Below are 19,347 nucleotides of genomic sequence, written 5' to 3'. Positions count from 1 at the left end.
CTTTAGGTTTAAAATCGGTCTGACCGAGCCATCCGGTTTCGGCACTAAAAACAGGCTTGAATAAAACCCTTTTTCCTGTTGTGACATGGGAACTAAGGAAATTACATTGTCTTGACATAATTTCTGTATTGCGTTCAGCACTTTTGCTCTGTCCTGAACAGAAGCTGGTAAGGCTGATTTGAAAAATCGGCATGGGGGAAGGTCCTGAAATTCCAATTTGTACCCTTGGGATACTATCTGCAATACCCAAGGATCCAGATCTGAGTGAACCCAGACCTGGCTGAAAGTCAGTAGACGTGCCCCCACCCAATCGTACTCCCGCAGGGGAGCCCCAGCGTCATGCTGAGGTTTTAGCAGAAGTAGCTGTTGACTTCTGCTCCTGCGAACCTGATGGTGTTGTAGATTTTTTTACCTCTTCCTCGCCCTCTTCCTGCGAAGAAGGGGGTACCCTTTGCCTTTTTAGACTTGTTGGGCCGAAAGGATTCCATCGTATGAGAATGAAATCCTTTCATAGGTGGAGCAGCTGCGGAAGGCAGAAATGCTGACTTGTCTGATGTAGTTGTTGAAATCATGGCATCCAGCTTGTCTCCAAAGCGGGCTTCTCCATTGTAAGGAAGTGCCTCAATATTCTTTTTTGATTCCGCATCAGCATTCCATTGGCGGATCCACAGCGCCCTGCGGGCTGAAATCGCCATAGCGGAGGATCTTGAACTCAGCAACCCAATATCCTTCATAGCTTCAACTAAGTAACCTGCAGCATCTTTGATATGGCCGAGAGTTAGGACTATTTCATCCCTGTCAACTGTGTCTATGTTAACAAGCAAGTTGTCAGACCATTTTTCCACAGCATTATGTACCCACGCACAAGCAATGGTGGGCCTGAGCACCGTTCCATTAGCCGTATATATGGATTTTAGGGTTGTTTCTAATTTACGGTCAGCTGGATCTTTTAATGAGGCTGAACCAGGGGCAGGCAAAACTATTTTCTCAGACAGACGAGAAACTGAGGTGTCTATCATTGGGGGTGTCTCCCATTTGTGCCTGTCTTCCTCAGGGAAAGGGTCTCAGGGTTAGCCCAGGATCCTTTGAAGGAGGAAAAGTCACAACCTGCTTTTTTATTTAATTTAAAATAATCCTTTTCCTCTGGGACCAGTGTTGTTTCAGGAAACTAGAGATGTGCACTTGAAATTTTTCGGGTTTTGTGTTTTGGTTTTGGGTTCGGTTCCGCGGCCGTGTTTTGGGTTCGACCGCGTTTTGGCAAAACCTCAACGAATTTTTTTTGTCGGATTCGGGTGTGTTTTGGATTCGGGTGTTTTTTTCAAAAAACACTAAAAAACAGCTTAAATCATATAATTTGGGGGTCATTTTGATCCCAAAGTATTATTAACCTCAAAAACCATAATTTCCACTCATTTTCAGTCTATTCTGAATACCTCACACCTCACAATATTATTTTTAGTCCTAAAATTTGCACCGAGGTAGCTGTGTGAGTAAGATAAGCGACCCTAGTGGCCGACACAAACACCGGGCCCATCTAGGAGTGGCACTGCAGTGTCACGCAGGATGGCCCTTCCAAAAAACACTCCCCAAACAGCACATGACGCAAAGAAAAAAAGAGGCGCAATGAGGTAGCTGTGTGAGTAAGATAAGCGACCCTAGTGGCCGACACAAACACCGGGCCCATCTAGGAGTGGCACTGCAGTGTCACGCAGGATGGCCCTTCCAAAAAACACTCCCCAAACAGCACATGACGCAAAGAAAAAAAGAGGCGCAATGAGGTAGCTGTGTGAGTAAGATAAGCGACCCTAGTGGCCGACACAAACACCGGGCCCATCTAGGAGTGGCACTGCAGTGTCACGCAGGATGGCCCTTCCAAAAAACACTCCCCAAACAGCACATGACGCAAAGAAAAAAAGAGGCGCAATGAGGTAGCTGTGTGAGTAAGATAAGCGACCCTAGTGGCCGACACAAACACCTGGCCCATCTAGGAGTGGCACTGCAGTGTCACGCAGGATGGCCCTTCCAAAAAACACTCCCCAAACAGCACATGATGCAAAGAAAAAAAGAGGCGCAATGAGGTAGCTGTGTGAGTAAGATAAGCGACCCTAGTGGCCGACACAAACACCGGGCCCATCTAGGAGTGGCACTGCAGTGTCACGCAGGATGGCCCTTCCAAAAAACACTCCCCAAACAGCACATGACGCAAAGAAAAAAAGAGGCGCAATGAGGTAGTTGTGTGAGTAAGATAAGCGACCCTAGTGGCCGACACAAACACCGGGCCCATCTAGGAGTGGCACTGCAGTGTCACGCAGGATGGCCCTTCCAAAAAACACTCCCCAAACAGCACATGACGCAAAGAAAAAAAGAGGCGCAATGAGGTAGCTGTGTGAGTAAGATAAGCGACCCTAGTGGCCGACACAAACACCGGGCCCATCTAGGAGTGGCACTGCAGTGTCACGCAGGATGGCCCTTCCAAAAAACACTCCCCAAACAGCACATGACGCAAAGAAAAAAAGAGGCGCAATGAGGTAGCTGTGTGAGTAAGATAAGCGACCCTAGTGGCCGACACAAACACCGGGCCCATCTAGGAGTGGCACTGCAGTGTCACGCAGGATGGCCCTTCCAAAAAACACTCCCCAAACAGCACATGACGCAAAGAAAAAAAGAGGCGCAATGAGGTAGCTGTGTGAGTAAGATAAGCGACCCTAGTGGCCGACACAAACACCTGGCCCATCTAGGAGTGGCACTGCAGTGTCACGCAGGATGGCCCTTCCAAAAAACACTCCCCAAACAGCACATGACGCAAAGAAAAATGAAAGAAAAAAGAGGTGCAAGATGGAATTGTCCTTGGGCCCTCCCACCCACCCTTATGTTGTATAAACAGGACATGCACACTTTAACCAACCCATCATTTCAGTGACAGGGTCTGCCACACGACTGTGACTGAAATGACGGGTTGGTTTGGACCCCCACCGAAAAAGAAGCAATTAATCTCTCCTTGCACAAACTGGCTCTACAGAGGCAAGATGTCCACCTCATCATCATCCTCCGATATATCACCGTGTACATCCCCCTCCTCACAGATTATCAATTCGTCCCCACTGGAATCCACCATCTCAGCTCCCTGTGTACTTTGTGGAGGCAATTGCTGCTGGTCAATGTCTCCACGGAGGAATTGATTATAATTCATTTTAATGAACATCATCTTCTCCACATTTTCTGGAAGTAACCTCGTACGCCGATTGCTGACAAGGTGAGCGGCGGCACTAAACACTCTTTCGGAGTACACACTTGTGGGAGGGCAACTTAGGTAGAATAAAGCCAGTTTGTGCAAGGGCCTCCAAATTGCCTCTTTTTCCTGCCAGTATAAGTACGGACTGTGTGACGTGCCTACTTGGATGCGGTCACTCATATAATCATCCACCATTCTTTCAATGGGGAGAGAATCATATGCAGTGACAGTAGACGACATGTCCGTAATCGTTGACAGGTCCTTCAGTCCGGACCAGATGTCAGCATCAGCAGTCGCTCCAGACTGCCCTGCATCACCGCCAGCGGGTGGGCTCGGAATTCTGAGCCTTTTCCTCGCACCCCCAGTTGCGGGAGAATGTGAAGGAGGAGATGTTGACAGGTCGCGTTCCGCTTGACTTGACAATTTTCTCACCAGCAGGTCTTTGAACCCCAGCAGACTTGTGTCTGCCGGAAAGAGAGATCCAAGGTAGGTTTTAAATCTAGGATCGAGCACGGTGGCCAAAATGTAGTGCTCTGATTTCAACAGATTGACCACCCGTGAATCCTTGTTAAGCGAATTAAGGGCTCCATCCACAAGTCCCACATGCCTAGCGGAATCGCTCCGTGTTAGCTCCTCCTTCAATGTCTCCAGCTTCTTCTGCAAAAGCCTGATGAGGGGAATGACCTGACTCAGGCTGGCAGTGTCTGAACTGACTTCACGTGTGGCAAGTTCAAAGGGCAGCAGAACCTTGCACAACGTTGAAATCATTCTCCACTGCGCTTGAGACAGGTGCATTCCACCTCCTATATCGTGCTGAATTGTATAGGCTTGAATGGCCTTTTGCTGCTCCTCCAACCTCTGAAGCATATATAGGGTTGAATTCCACCTCGTTACCACTTCTTGCTTCAGATGATGGCAGGGCAGGTTCAGGCGTTTTTGGTGTTGCTCCAGTCTTCTGTACGTGGTGTCTGTACGCCGAAAGTGTCCCGCAATTCTTCTGGCCACCGACAGCATCTCTTGCACGCCCCTGTCGTTTTTTAAAAAATTCTGCACCACCAAATTCAAGGTATGTGCAAAACATGGGACGTGCTGGAATTTGCCCAGATTTAATGCACACACAATATTGCTGGCGTTGTCCGATGCCACAAATCCACAGGAGAGTCCAATTGGGGTAAGCCATTCCGCGATGATCTTTCTCAGTTGCCGTAAGAGGTTTTCAGCTGTGTGCGTATTCTGGAAACCGGTGATACAAAGCGTAGCCTGCCTAGGAAAGAGTTGGCGTTTGCGAGATGCTGCTACTGGTGCCGCCACTGCTGTTCTTGCGGCGGGAGTCCATACATCTACCCAGTGGGCTGTCACAGTCATATAGTCCTGACCCTGCCCTGCTCCACTTGTCCACATGTCCGTGGTTAAGTGGACATTGGGTACAGCTGCATTTTTTAGGACACTGGTGACTCTTTTTCTGAGGTCTGTGTACATTTTCGGTATCGCCTGCCTAGAGAAATGGAACCTAGATGGTATTTGGTACCGGGGACACAGTACCTCCAACAAGTCTCTAGTTGGCTCTAGAGATGAGCGGATTCGGTTTTACTCGGTTTTACTCGGTTCTCAAAACCGAATCTTATTGGCTATCCAAAACACGTGACATCCGTGAGCCAATAAGATTCGGTTTTGAGAACCGAGTAAAACCGAATCCGCTCATCTCTAGTTGGCTCTGCAGTAATGATGGATACCGGAACCACGTTTCTCACCACCCAGGATGCCAAGGCCTCAGTTATCCGCTTTGCAGCAGGATGACTGCTGTGATATTTCATCTTCCTCGCAAAGGACTGTTGGACAGTCAATTGCTTGGTGGAAGTAGTAAAAGTGGTCTTACGAGTACGACTTCCCCTCTGGGATGACCATCGACTCCCAGCAGCAACAACAGCAGCGCCAGCAGCAGTAGGCGTTACACGCAAGGATGCATCGGAGGAATCCCAGGCAGGAGAGGACTCGTCAGAATTGCCAGTGACATGGCCTGCAGGACTATTGGCATTCCTGGGGAAGGAGGAAATTGACACTGAGGGAGTTGGTGGGGTGGTTTGCGTGAGCTTGGTTACAAGAGGAAGGGATTTACTGGTCAGTGGACTGCTTCCGCTGTCGCCCAAAGTTTTTGAACTTGTCACTGACTTATGATGAATGCGCTGCAGGTGACGTATAAGGGAGGATGTTCCGAGGTGGTTAACGTCCTTACCCCTACTTATTACAGCTTGACAAAGGCAACACACGGCTTGACAAATGTTGTCCGCATTTCTGTTGAAATACTTCCACACCGAAGAGCTGATTTTTTTGGTATTTTCACCAGGCATGTCAATGGCCCTATTCCTCCCACGGACAACAGGTGTCTCCCCGGGTGCCTGACTTAAACAAACCACCTCACCATCAGAATCCTCCTGGTCAATTTCCTCCCCAGCGCCAGCAACACCCATATCCTCCTCATCCTGGTGTACTTCAACACTGACATCTTCAATCTGACTATCAGGAACTGGACTGCGGGTGCTCCTTCCAGCACTTGCAGGGGGCGTGCAAATGGTGGAAGGCGCATGCTCTTCACGTCCAGTGTTGGGAAGGTCAGGCATCGCAAACGACACAATTGGACTCTCCTTGTGGATTTGTGATTTCGAAGAACGCACAGTTCTTTGCTGTGCTTTTGCCAGCTTGAGTCTTTTCATTTTTCTAGCGAGAGGCTGAGTGCTTCCATCCTCATGTGAAGCTGAACCACTAGCAATGAACATAGGCCAGGGCCTCAGCCGTTCCTTGCCACTCCGTGTGGTAAATGGCATATTGGCAAGTTTACGCTTCTCCTCCGACAATTTTATTTTAGATTTTTGAGTCTTTTTTTTACTGATATTTGGTGTTTTGGATTTTACATGCTCTGTACTATGACATTGGGCATCGGCCTTGGCAGACGACGTTGCTGGCATTTCATCGTCTCGGCCATGACTAGTGGCAGCAGCTTCAGCACGAGGTGGAAGTCGATCTTGATCTTTCCCTATTTTTGGAACCTCAACATTTTTGTTCTCCATATTTTAATAGGCACAACTAAAAGGCACCTCAGGTAAACAATGGAGATGGATGGATACTAGTATACTTATGGATGGACGAGCGACTGCCGACACAGAGGTAGCTACAGCCGTGGACTACCGTACTGTGTCTGCTGCTAATATAGACTGGATGATAATGAGATGAAATCAATATATATATATATAATATCACTAGTACTGCAGCCGGACAGGTATATATATTTATTATGTAATGACTGATGACGGACCTGCTGGACACTGTCAGCTCAGCAGCACCGCAGACTGCTACAGTAAGCTACTATAGTAGTATGTATAAAGAAGAAAGGAAAAAAAACCACGGGTAGGTGGTATACAATTATGGATGGACGAGCGACTGCCGACACAGAGGTAGCTACAGCCGTGGACTACCGTACTGTGTCTGCTGCTAATATAGACTGGATGATAATGAGATGAAATCAATATATATATATATATATATATAATATCACTAGTACTGCAGCCGGACAGGTATATATATTTATTATGTAATGACTGATGACGGACCTGCTGGACACTGTCAGCTCAGCAGCACCGCAGACTGCTACAGTAAGCTACTATAGTAGTATGTATAAAGAAAGAAAAAAAAAAAACCACGGGTAGGTGGTATACAATTATGGATGGACGAGCGACTGCCGACACAGAGGTAGCTACAGCCGTGGACTACCGTACTGTGTCTGCTGCTAATATAGACTGGATGATAATGAGATGAAATCAATATATATATATATATATATATAATATCACTAGTACTGCAGCCGGACAGGTATATATATTTATTATGTAATGACTGATGACGGACCTGCTGGACACTGTCAGCTCAGCAGCACCGCAGACTGCTACAGTAAGCTACTATAGTAGTATGTATAGAGAAGAAAGAAAAAAAAAAAACCACGGGTAGGTGGTATACAATTATGGATGGATGAGCGACTGCCGACACAGAGGTAGCTACAGCCGTGGACTACCGTACTGTGTCTGCTGCTAATATAGACTGGATGATAATGAGATGAAATCAATATATATATATATATATATATAATATCACTAGTACTGCAGCCGGACAGGTATATATATTTATTATGTAATGACTGATGACGGACCTGCTGGACACAGTCAGCTCAGCAGCACCGCAGACTGCTACAGTAAGCTACTATAGTAGTATGTATAAAGAAGAAAGAAAAAAAAAAAACCACGGGTAGGTGGTATACAATATTATATATATATTATATACAATTATATATATATATATATATTAAACTGGTGGTGACTGGTGGTCAGGTCACTGGTCACACTATCAGCAACTTGCAAGTAGTACTCCTAAGCAGACAATCACAATATATATTATACTGGTGGTCAGTGTGGTCACAATGGCAGTGTGGCACTCTGGCAGCAAAAGTGTGCACTGTACGTTATATGTACTCCTGAGTCCTGCTCTCAGACTCTAACTGCTCCCCACTGTCAGTGTCTCCCCCACAAGTCAGTTAATATACAGTCACACTATCTATCACTTCAGCAAGTAACTAGTACTCCTCCTAATGCTCCCCAAAATTACTACTGTGTCTCTCTCTACTGTCTCACTCTCTTCTCTATAAACGGAGAGGACGCCAGCCACGTCCTCTCCCTATGAATCTCAATGCACGTGTGAAAATGGCGGCGACGCGCGGCTCCTTATATAGAATCCGAGTCTCGCGATAGAATCCGAGCCTCGCGAGAATCCGACAGCGGGATGATGACGTTCGGGCGCGCTCGGGTTAACCGAGCAGGGCGGGAAGATCCGAGTCGCTCGGCCCCGTGTAAAAAAACATGAAGTTCGGGCGGGTTCGGATTCCGAGGAACCGAACCCGCTCATCCCTACAGGAAACTCCACCCCTTCCTTTATAGCAACTATCATACATTGTATGCTTTTGGCTAATTTGGGGTCTACCCCTCTCAAATCCCCAGTGTCGACGTCAGAGTCGGAATCTGTGCCTGTGTCCCCTTGCATTATCTGGGCCAGAGACCTTTTCTGGGAACTGGATGGGACCCGAGTGGATGATATGGAGGGGTCAGTAAACAGTGCATCCTCCACAGACTGCCTCCAATATTTAGTCTGTTGTTCAGAATTTCTTTGCAAGCATTTACATATTCTTTTGCAACATTCTCACCCACTCCTTCTGAGAGGGAAGAGCCACCACATTACCCTCTTGTGCATCTAAAATGGGTTCTTCCTGGGAAGAACCCTCTCCAATGTCTGACATGTTACACACTTGTGTACACACACACACACACACACACACACACACACACACACACACACACACACACCCTTGTCACACAGGGGAGCTATTGGGGACAGACCCACACTAAAGTCTGACAGAGAGACACAGAGGGATTTGCCAGTCCACACACTGCGCCTTATTGTGAAAATATTACCCACTTACAGCGCATATACCAATAATAGGCCCACAGACCTAATTATAATGAACACTCTCTGCCCCTTCTATAACACCCTGTACTTGTATCAGCGTTGTCATGAACAGCGTTCAGGAACTTCACACTGGAGTTTCTGGAGGAGAAAATGGCACCCAGTGAGTGTTCTGGCAAGTCTGAGGAGAAGCCCCGTCCTTCAGCCTCAGCAATGTAATATTTAATACTGGCTGGGGATGGCACATCAGCGGCTGTACATGTATGTACCCTTTTTGCCAACGAGAGTAAGGTTTTAAAACATGCCCTCAGAGCGTGCCCCCCCCCCCCCCCCCGCGCTCTGCACCCTTGTGCTGAGAGACACGGCGGCAGCGCCCCGCCGCTGCGCGTGTACCTGTATGCCGCCAACGATGACCAGAGGATCCCCCCTCTGCAGGACTCCAGTAATATACTCACCAGCTTTCTGACTTCTGGCTCTTTTAGGGGGTGGCGGCAGTGCTGTGGGAGTGAACGCTGGCTAGGCTTGGGCTGTGTTTAGTACCCTTCAGGAGCTAATGGTGTCCTGTCAGCGGAAGCAGAACCATTAATTAATTGAGAAGTTGGTTCCTACTTCCCCCCTAAGTCCCACGAAGCAGGTAAACTGTTGCCAGCAGCTTCCCTGTAAAATAAAAAGCCTAAGAAAGTATTTTTCCAGCAAAGCACCACTAGTGTGCATCCAGTCTCCTGGGCACATTTTCTAAACTGAGGTCTGGAGGAGCGGCATAGAGGGAGGAGCCAGTTCACACTGTTGAAAAGTCTTAAAGTGCCGAAGGCTCCTGCGGAACCGTCTATACCCCCATGGTACTAAAATGGACCCCAGCATCCTCTAGGACGTAAGAGAAATAGCGTTTAATTCTTTTGACGCAGGGAAGGTTAGCGAGGCTTTCTTATTGTCAGTGAAGTAAGCCTCCTCAACCTGCTCAGGTGGTGTGTCATTAATGTTTAACACATCTCTAATGGCCTTACTCATGAGCTGCACCCCCTTTGCAAGGGATACCGACACCCTCAGCACGTCCCCATAACCTTCCGCTGTATCAGAGTCGGTATTCGTGTCATCTTGCATAATCTGGGCAAGTGCACGTTTCTGTGGGAACATACTAGAGGACTTTGCAGGAATAGGAACCGAACCTGGCCAAACTGCCATAGATTTCTTTAACACCTGAGTTTCAGTCTCAGTATGAGCTACCGTGGTAGAGATCTGAGAGATCATGCCCTTAATAGAGGACAACCACTCAGACTCATTAATTGGGATTTGAGACAAAACATTACATTCCTGTACATCCTCTGCAGCATATGACACAGAGTCCCTACACATGGCTATGTGAGACAACAAACACACACACACACACACACACACACACACACACACACAGGAATGTCAGACACAGTTTCCCCCCAAGTATGCCACAAAGAGACACAGATTGGAGCCAACCCACACACAGCGCTTACTGAGGTAGATACAATACAACTACCTTGCGCTTACTGTGTACCTTAATAGACTACACAGTATTTACACAGCCTCCCCCCTTCTACAACCCCCTGGTACCACACAGGATAGCTGGAGTTGCTTGGAGGGACAGCTCTCCCTGTCAGCGTCTCTGTATAGGATCTGCAGGCAGGAAAATGGCGCTGAACGCTGCTGGGTCCGCTCTGAGAAGCTCCGCCCCCTGAACATGGCGCTGCTTCCCGCTCTTCCATTCTTTATACTGGCCTGAGGATTTTTGTTGGCAGTGTAACTGAGGTCCCTGACAGGGTTGCTGACCAGTGTAGGGTATCGGCGCTGGCTCAGGACGCCACTCACAGGGCCGCACTATGTACCGCTGAGCCTCCGGAGCGCAGTTAATACTGTGCTCCCACCCTGTTGCCGCCATCTTCACACCAGCTCCCCGCTTGCTGAGGGGGCCGGTGACTCACTCGCCACCGGAATCTTCTGGCTCTGTTAGGGAGTGACAGCTTGCTGCGGGAGTGAGCGGTCGTCTGCGGCGGCTAATGATCATCACCCTCAGGAGCTAATGTCCTGTCAGCGGAGAAAGTGGCTCAAAATCCCTCAGGGCGGACACTACTCCCCCCCTAAGTCCCACGAAGCAGGGAGGCTGTTGCCAGCAGCCTCCGTGTGCCTAACTTAACTCTTAGAAAAACAATAAAACTAAAGAAGCTCTAGGAGCTCCCCTAGCTGTGACCGTCTCCTCCGGCAACATTTTCTAAACTGAGTCTGGTAGGAGGGGCATAGAGGGAGGAGCCAGTCCACACTCTCAAACTCTTAAAGTGCCAGTGGCTCCTAATGGACCCGTCTATACCCCATGGTACTAATGTGGACACCAGCATCCTCTAGGACGTAAGAGAAAAGATGCAATCAGTATTAAATTACGGGTCTGGGTACGGGTCTAACTTACAAAGTGGCACAACGAATGCCCAGACATGCCAGGTATCTATAGAGGTGTGATACGGCATCCCGCCAGTGAGACTCCAAACAGTTTTTCGTAAGAAAGGTAAGCCTACTCCTTACCCTCTCCCTAACCTTCCCACCCCACAGCCTAACCCTAAACCTCCCTCCCCGCAGCCTAACCCTACCTCCCTGCAGTCTAACTCTACCTCCGCGCAGCTTAACCCTCCCTCCTCGCAGCCTAACCCTAAGCTCCCCTCTCGCAGCCTAACCCTAACCTCCCCCTGATACTTAAGTTCAGAATGTCAGCTGTCGGGAATCCGGCATCGGGATTCTGAGCAGTGCCAGGATTCCCATGCTGGGATCGGTCCGCGAGCAGCCGTCGGGATGCTACAGTAAGTACATCCCAGTTGCTCTTGTATTACAGACATTTGAAGAATATTACGTGCCGGTCAAATAACTTCTGAATGCTTTCTTTCTTTGGCTGAAAAGACATTGCTGCTCAATGTGCTGTATTACACTAACCTAATTGCTGTGCTCTGAGAAAGCTCTAATATTACAGAATTGTTGAACAAAAAGAGTTGCATGCAAGTCCTGTTTGTAGGTGGATCTGGCATGTTTTTGCATTGATAATTCTACATGATTAACATGCTGTGGCATGTGGAGGGCAGCGATGGGGACCATACTACAAAATGCAGCACGTCGCCCCTGTTTTGTATGTGTTCCGAGCCTAGGGTCTGTGTTATCAAAGGCAGATTTCCTGGACCCAGCTCACCAGTTTTGACAGCCACTGTGAGTAAGCTTTGGTTTACTCAGTCTGGCCGAGAGCTGCGATCGTTGTGACCGATGGTTGCGACAGTGATCCAGTACTGCAATTCCAGATGCAGCACTCGGACTGCAGATGCATGCAGGAGGCATCTATTTGCTACAGACACCTCATGCCGCATTTACATTTTAGTTGTACGTTATTCCCTGCAGCTGTGCAATACTGTATAAACTGGAATCAGGCCCACTGTCTTTTTGGAAGTCCTGACTGATTTCCTTTGAAGTAATCGCATGTTTTTAAGGATATGTTATGAAGTGTGTTAAAATTAACTTGAAATAAGCACAACAAATTCTACAAAAACAGTGCATAGATTTCCTGCGACTCATGGGCCTGAGGATGAATAGAATGTACGCCTATTTACTTTGCGCGTTTTCGCTGTGCGCACGCTCCGGAACTATACATTTGCAGTTCTAAGCAATGCAGAGTCGTATGCATTTCAAGGGCATCTCTACTTGCAACTGAGAAGTCAGAACTATGATGTCGGACATATACAGTTGTTTTGTTCTTGCAAAGTTGAAGCATCTACGTCTGACTTGAGTGTAACTAAGCACCAGGCCCTAGAGCAGGCATTCCCAACCGCGGTCCTCAAGGCACACCAACAGTGTAGGTTTTAGTGATATCCAGGCTTCAGCACAGATGGTTAAATCAAAATAACTGAGGTGCTAATTAAGTCACCTGTGTCCAAGCCTGGATATCACTAAAACCAGGACTGTTAGTGTGCCTTGAGGACCGCGGTTGGGAAACACTGCCCTAGAGGTACAAGGTTATTTTTACTTGCTCTTCTTCTCCCCACCACTAATGGTGATGTCACATAGGTGCTTTTCACGCTATAGTTAAAGCAGTTCCTAATCGCTCCAAACTGAAACCATTAATTTGTTTGAGTAGGATGGAGAAGTGAAATAATCGCTCAAATCGCTTCATTGGTTTTTAAGAGCAGCATTTCTCCAATTCAAACACATTATATTTGAGCAGAGCCTGTCACACTTATTATAAGCTGTGAGATTTCCCAGCTGTAATAACAATGCTATAAAAATTAGGCATGAGCTCTTCTGAAGCTGGAAGCTCTGCAGCGTGAGACGCACCTGTGTGACACCACCCTAAGGGTGAACTGTTATGTAAATAAAGTTGGTTTTAGTTGTCACCTAACCCTCAACTATTTTGTCAGTGTATAATATTTACATATTTATGCTATTTTCTTAGTGTTCTTGTGACAGTCACTGCAATTCACATGCATATGGATTGGAATTTAAGAAAATGTGTAATTATTAACCTGCTTCTACTTTCAGTATACTGTATATAAAAACATATACATGTTTGTTTTCTATGTTCTTTTTGTTGTTGTTGGAGACATTTGTAAAATAACTGTATAATCTGGAAATTGTATTCTCCCACAATGTGAATCTGCAAAATTAAATTTTTTATTTTAAAACACACAGTATGAGGATAGATCAAAGGCGATAACAATAAGGTACATAAATGAAAAAGATCATAAATATACGTCACTTGTATAATTAGAAGTCCTTTTCACGTAGCCACTCTCTTAGGTCGTCTCACAAACTCCAGATATTACGATAGGGCTCCATTTCTTGGACATTCACGGGATTTATCCATTTGTGTTAAACAATACCACCCATATTTCTGTATTTTTTTCTTTTGCATATGTGTAATATCTGGAGTTTGTGAGACGACCTAAGAGAGTGGCTACGTGAAAAGGACTTCTAATTATACAAGTGACATATATTTATAATCTTATTCATTTGATCTATCCTCAAACTGTGTGTTTTAGAATTGTGTATTTGATCTGTTGTTTGGGCGGATCTTTAGAGGATTTAGATTGGGCTGACAACTCTGCGCCAGAATACACATACCCGTTTTTTTATTACATTTTTTATTTATCTATCTGTTATACCCATTTCACACTACCTTCAAAATCCCAGATTTTTACATGTCAACACACATCAACTCAGGATTTTGGTACGTGTGAATCAGGGACGTGCGGTGAGGTAAACGGCTGAGGAGGCATTCAAGTGAAGTGGGATCCAGGAGGGTGGCCTAGTGACTTTGAAGGCAGTTGTTTTATCATTATTATTAACATATGTTTAATAATTTGTTATTTAGTTGACAGTACAGTTTCAGTCTACACAATAAGGATAATTGTGTACTAAGCACACAGTATATGGCAACTCATTTTTAGTGTCCCTACAAATATGGTAATCCCTTCACACTCAACTGCTGTAGTACTGTATGTATGTAAATGTTGTCCGCACTGTGCATGGATGCATGTGCACACCTCTGTAAATGATAACCTGGGCCCTATTGCTCTGTTTGGTGTCTTCTCCATCATTTGTATGTGAATAGATGGGAAATTCTTACACGGACGGGCAGATTTAATTAGCGGTGATGTGCCGTCTACAACAGTGATGTTTCAGCTGTGTACATATCCGCCAATTATGGCAGACTCCATTTAACAAATGTTCCTGCATACCTCTATGTATGCAAAGAAAAAGTAGTGATGTTAGCTGAGATGGGCCCTTCGGGAATGGCATATTATGGCTGATTAACTACCTGAAATGCTCCAAGAGAATCGTCAGTGTATTACTCTTAGCAAACATACACAGGAATTAACATTAAAATGGGGCGGAATATATCATGACAAGTATAACCTAATACAGGGGTTCTAAACTCAAGTCCTCAAGTACCACCAGCCGGTACAGTGCACCTTTTATGCCATATGTAATGTTATAGAGTTCATACACACTGATAAGAGAACAGGATAAAGGTGACGGTTGGAATAGGGGTCCATAAATGCTGTGATAAAGTTTATATGCTCACATATATTATAGAACACGGAAATTAATAGAATTATGGATCATTGATGCTGCATACATTCAGCATCTAGCTTTTCAGCATTCGTAATGTAAGTTATAAAATAATAGACTCGTTGGGGTATATTCAATTGTTTCAAAAGTCGGTTGGGTGTCTGTTTTTTCCTGTCTATTAGATAGGAAAAAACAGACACCATTTTCAAACAATTGAATACCCCCAATTAAATGTTAAAGATTTTTTTAACCAAAGCTCACAGAATATATTTGTCATTTATATTACAGACGACTGCACTTTTCAATTGAGCTTTATTATTATTTATTAAATTCAATCTACTGTAAAAAAAACAGTATAAATGCAGAATTTCTCACAAGTAAAATGTTCCATCATATTACAAAACATTAGAAAATGCTGCTAGGAAAATAATACGATTTTAACACCATTTTGGCATTGTGAGATAAAGTAAAATATTCCCATTATACAGTGCTGGTTCTTTCTGCTCAGACTCCTGAGATCAGTGGAGATATAGGTCCCCTACAGCCACATACCAGAAAATGAAATAGACATAGGTATGTACAGTACCAAGGCCTTGATTTGTCCACATATTAGTCCCTACAGTACTTCAAGGGCACAAGGATATGAATACCATAAGGAGTATGTACAGTAAGTTACAAAATGTCCTAATAAACATTATTGAAGGATCCTCTTGTCTGCAACTGTGGATCACGCAGCTGTGGGTTTTAACACCCCACCAGGTGACAATAGCTAACAACCCTAATTTGATTGCTGTCATATACAAATAATCTCATTAAATCATTACTAAACTTTAACACTGTCCAGCATATTATAGAATTATTTGCAGAATATGTTATACAGATGGAGTACATTCTATTGGGGCAATTGGCATGATATGGTGGATAACAAACTGTTGTGAGCAGTGATACAAACTTCCAACTCACTCCATTGTATTACACTAGCACTGTGGCACAGTTAATGGTGAATGGTGTTATCGACATGCCAAGTGACAGGCAATGGATCGCGCTTCCTATGCCAACCATCATAAACTATAAAGAACTTCTATTAATGTTTTCCTTAGTCTGGGTTTCCCTACATGTAATCTGATATCTTGCAGAAGGATGTTTTCAGAAATCTTGATCCCATCCAGACATCTCGTCAGGGGGGATTTCATCATCTCGTGGATAACTGTCAAAATAGCTGTGATCTGTGAGCCCATCAAGCTAGAAGTATAAAACAGCATAAAAAACAAACATCAAAAATATGTTGTGTTTATAGACGATACACTGTGATTTCCTTTTTATAGTTACAGGTCATTGTTTTTGGAGCATTATGTTTAAAGTAAGACAAATGACATTTAATATAACTAGAATGACAGCTCACTTTCCTGGCAAGCCACCCCCCATCCCCCCACTTCCATTAAGTTGTGAAGCAGTGCTCTCCGTGGTGACTACATGATTGCTCCCTCAATTTACTGCAGCAATGCTCCTCCCAGTGATTACAGCAGGACTCCTCTCAGTGGCTGCATCAGTGCTTCTCCAAGTTGCTATATCAGGGCTTCTCCCAGTGACTGCAGGAGGGTTCCTCCCAGTGATTGCAGCAGTGCTCCTCGCAGTGATTACAGTAGGACCCCTCTCAGTGGCTGCATCAGTGCTTCTCCAAATTACTATATCAGGGCTTCTCCCAGTGACTGCAGGAGGGTTCCTCCCAGTGATTGCAGCAGTGCTCCTCGCAGTGATTACAGCAGGACCCCTCTCAGTGGCTGCATCAGTGCTTCTCCAAATTACTATATCAGGGCTTCTCCCAGTGACTGCAGGAGGGTTCCTCCCAGTGATTGCAGCAGTGCTCCTCGCAGTGATTACAGCAGGACCCCTCTCAGTGGCTGCATCAGTGCTTCTCCAAATTACTATATCAGGGCTTCTCCCAGTGACTGCAGGAGGGTTCCTCCCAGTGATTGCAGCAGTGCTCCTCGCAGTGATTACAGCAGGACCCCTCTCAGTGGCTGCATCAGTGCTTCTCCAAGTTGCTATATCAGGGCTTCTCCCAGTGACTGCAGGAGGGTTCCTCCCAGTGATTGCAGCAGTGCTCCTCGCAGTGATTACAGCAGGACTCCTCTTAGTGGCTGCGTCAGTGCTTCTCCAAGTTACTATGTCAGGGCTTCTCCTAGTGATAGCAGCTCCTTGCAGTGATTACAGCAGGACTCCTCTCAGTGGCTGCATCAGTTCTTTTCCAAGTTACTATATCAGGGCTTCTCCCAGTGACTGCAGGAGGGTTCCTCCCAGTGATCACAGCAGTGCTCCTCGCAGTGATTACAGTAGGACCCCTCTCAGTGGCTGCATCAGTGCTTCTCCAAATTACTAAATTAGGGCTTCTCCCAGTGACTGCAGGAGGTTTCCTCCCAGTGATTGCAGCAGTGCTCCGCACAGTGACTTTGGGGATTATAGCTATGGAGATAATGATGGGCAATAATTCTTTCCCTTTCTTTCCCTTTCTGGTCTTTGGATCTTGGAGGATCGAAGACCCAATACTTACTTAGTTCTACATAATGTGTGATGATCCAGAGATTTTCACTTCATGATCTTAGAAGCTTTCCAATTCCCTGTTAAGTTACTGTTTGTAAGTTTTTTCTACATGCTCACTCCAATAGCTGGTACATTTCTGTTGGGCTACGCTACAAATACTGTTGTCAAAAGCCCCATACACACTAAACGAGTTCCCGCCGACGCCGATATTGGCGGCGGCGGGGTCCCGGCATCGTCAAATGCATACACACCTGCCAATAACAGCGGAGAAGGGAGAGATGGATGTGGGGCGGCAGGTGGAACGTAGCCCATGCTGCAGCTTTCGTTCACGAGGACCTCCCTCGTCTGTACATGTTTAGACGAGGGAGGGGTTAATTAACGATGCGAGGGAGCGCGCAGCATTAAGGACATTGAGTGTACACACTAGACAAGATTGTAAAAGATCTCGCTCAGATTGGCACTTCTGAACGAGATCCTTTACTTTCTCGTCTAGTGTGTATGGGCCATTTGACACATTCATTATACAAACTGTAATTCAAACACCTTTAACCTGATCAAAAAGCAGCATTTGTTTTACTCCCCTTTACTAATTTGCAATGTTATTGTATATTTATAACATTCCCTCTCAGCAGCAATGGAACTTTCCACCACTAAGGATAATCGCATCTTTCTAGGTTTACAGGGTGGGGTATTACATGTTTGTAGAGCATACACAAACTTCTCCAACAAAGGTGCATTACAGTACCTGTTACATTGCTGTATACTTTACCTCAGGTTTTAAAGGTGATGAAAGCCTTCTCAAACTCAGTCCTTCCCAATTAAAACCATTAAACCACCTGAAATACAAAATAAAATTGGTGTATTTTTATATTTATATATACAGGTTGAGTATCCCATATCCAAATATTCCGAAATACGGAATATTCTGAAATACGGACTTTTTTGAGTGAGACTGAGACAGTGAAACCTTTGTTTTCTGATGGCTCAATGTACACAAACTTTGTTTAATACACAAAGTTATTAAAAATATTGTATTAAATGACCTGCAGGCTGTGTGTATAAGGTGTATATGAAACATAAATGAATTGTGTGAATGTACACACACTTTGTTTAATGCACAAAGTTATAAAAAAATATTGGCTAAAATGACCTTCAAGCTGTGTGAATAAGGTGTATATGAAACATAAATGCATTCTGTGCTTAGATTTAGGTCCCATCACCATGATATCTCATTATGGTATGCAATTATTCTAAAATACGGAAAAATCCAATATCCAAAATACCTCTGGTCCCAAGCATTTTGGATAAGGGAGACTCAACCTGTACTATAATAAAACATGCTATGTCCTGCATCCACTTCTTTTGTATGTACTTGGTATAACTTGGTTGAAGGGATTCAAAGCAGTGTCTGGGAATTTGCTGTTGACACAATATTATGTAAGTTCATAGCAGGATATTTTTTCTCTGTAAGGGGATCGGAGAAAGCTGACAAATCCAACAAGATATTGGGGGTAATTCCAAGTTGATCGCAGCAGGAAATTTTTTAGCAGTTGGGCAAAACCATGTGCACTGCAGGGGAGGCAGATATAACATTTGCAGAGAGAGTTAGATTTGGGTGGGTTATTTTGTTTCTGTGCAGGGTAAATACTGGCTGCTTTATTTTTACACTGCAAATTAGATTGCAGATTGAACACACCACACCCAAATCTAACTCTCTCTGCACATGTTAAATCTGCCTCACCTGCAGTGAACATGGTTTTGCCCAACTGCTAAAATATTTCCTGTTGCGATCAACTTGGAATTACCCCCATTGTCGTGTATAAAAAAGAGGAACAGACTAAAGGGAAGAAAAACATTTCTTTTTTCTCAGTCCTGGAAGAAATGTACAGAACGTAGTTGCACTGTCTATAGATCCAGGAACAGGCCTATATTTTAAAGATATGTATGTGACAGAGGAGCATATGTATCAAAGCTTGGAGAGAGACAAAGTACCAACCAATCAGCTC

The 19,347-nt window shown here is 45.2% G+C and overlaps 1 protein-coding gene across 3 annotated transcripts in view; it reads right to left on the bottom strand.

The window, feature by feature from the left end:
- Positions 1–15,118: 15,118 nt before the first annotated feature.
- Positions 15,119–19,347, bottom strand: part of PRKG2 (protein kinase cGMP-dependent 2) — a 168,844-nt gene continuing 164,615 nt past the window's right edge. For 2 of the 3 annotated variants that reach the window (XM_063919953.1, XM_063919954.1), the window contains 2 exons: positions 18,111–18,177; positions 15,124–16,042 (listed from right to left, as the gene is read on the bottom strand). In XM_063919953.1, coding sequence (XP_063776023.1) covers positions 15,947–16,042; positions 18,111–18,177 — 163 coding nt within the window. In that variant the 3' untranslated portion in view covers positions 15,124–15,946. Of the gene's footprint in view, positions 16,043–18,110; positions 18,178–19,347 lie in introns of all 3 variants that reach the window. The other variant, XM_063919955.1, reaches the window with a different exon arrangement.

Source organism: Pseudophryne corroboree, chromosome 1 (assembly GCF_028390025.1).
Source record: "Pseudophryne corroboree isolate aPseCor3 chromosome 1, aPseCor3.hap2, whole genome shotgun sequence".
Classification (NCBI taxonomy): domain Eukaryota; kingdom Metazoa; phylum Chordata; class Amphibia; order Anura; family Myobatrachidae; genus Pseudophryne; species Pseudophryne corroboree.
Note: the sequence above shows the minus strand (reverse complement) of the source record. Positions and strands in the feature narration are given on the sequence as shown.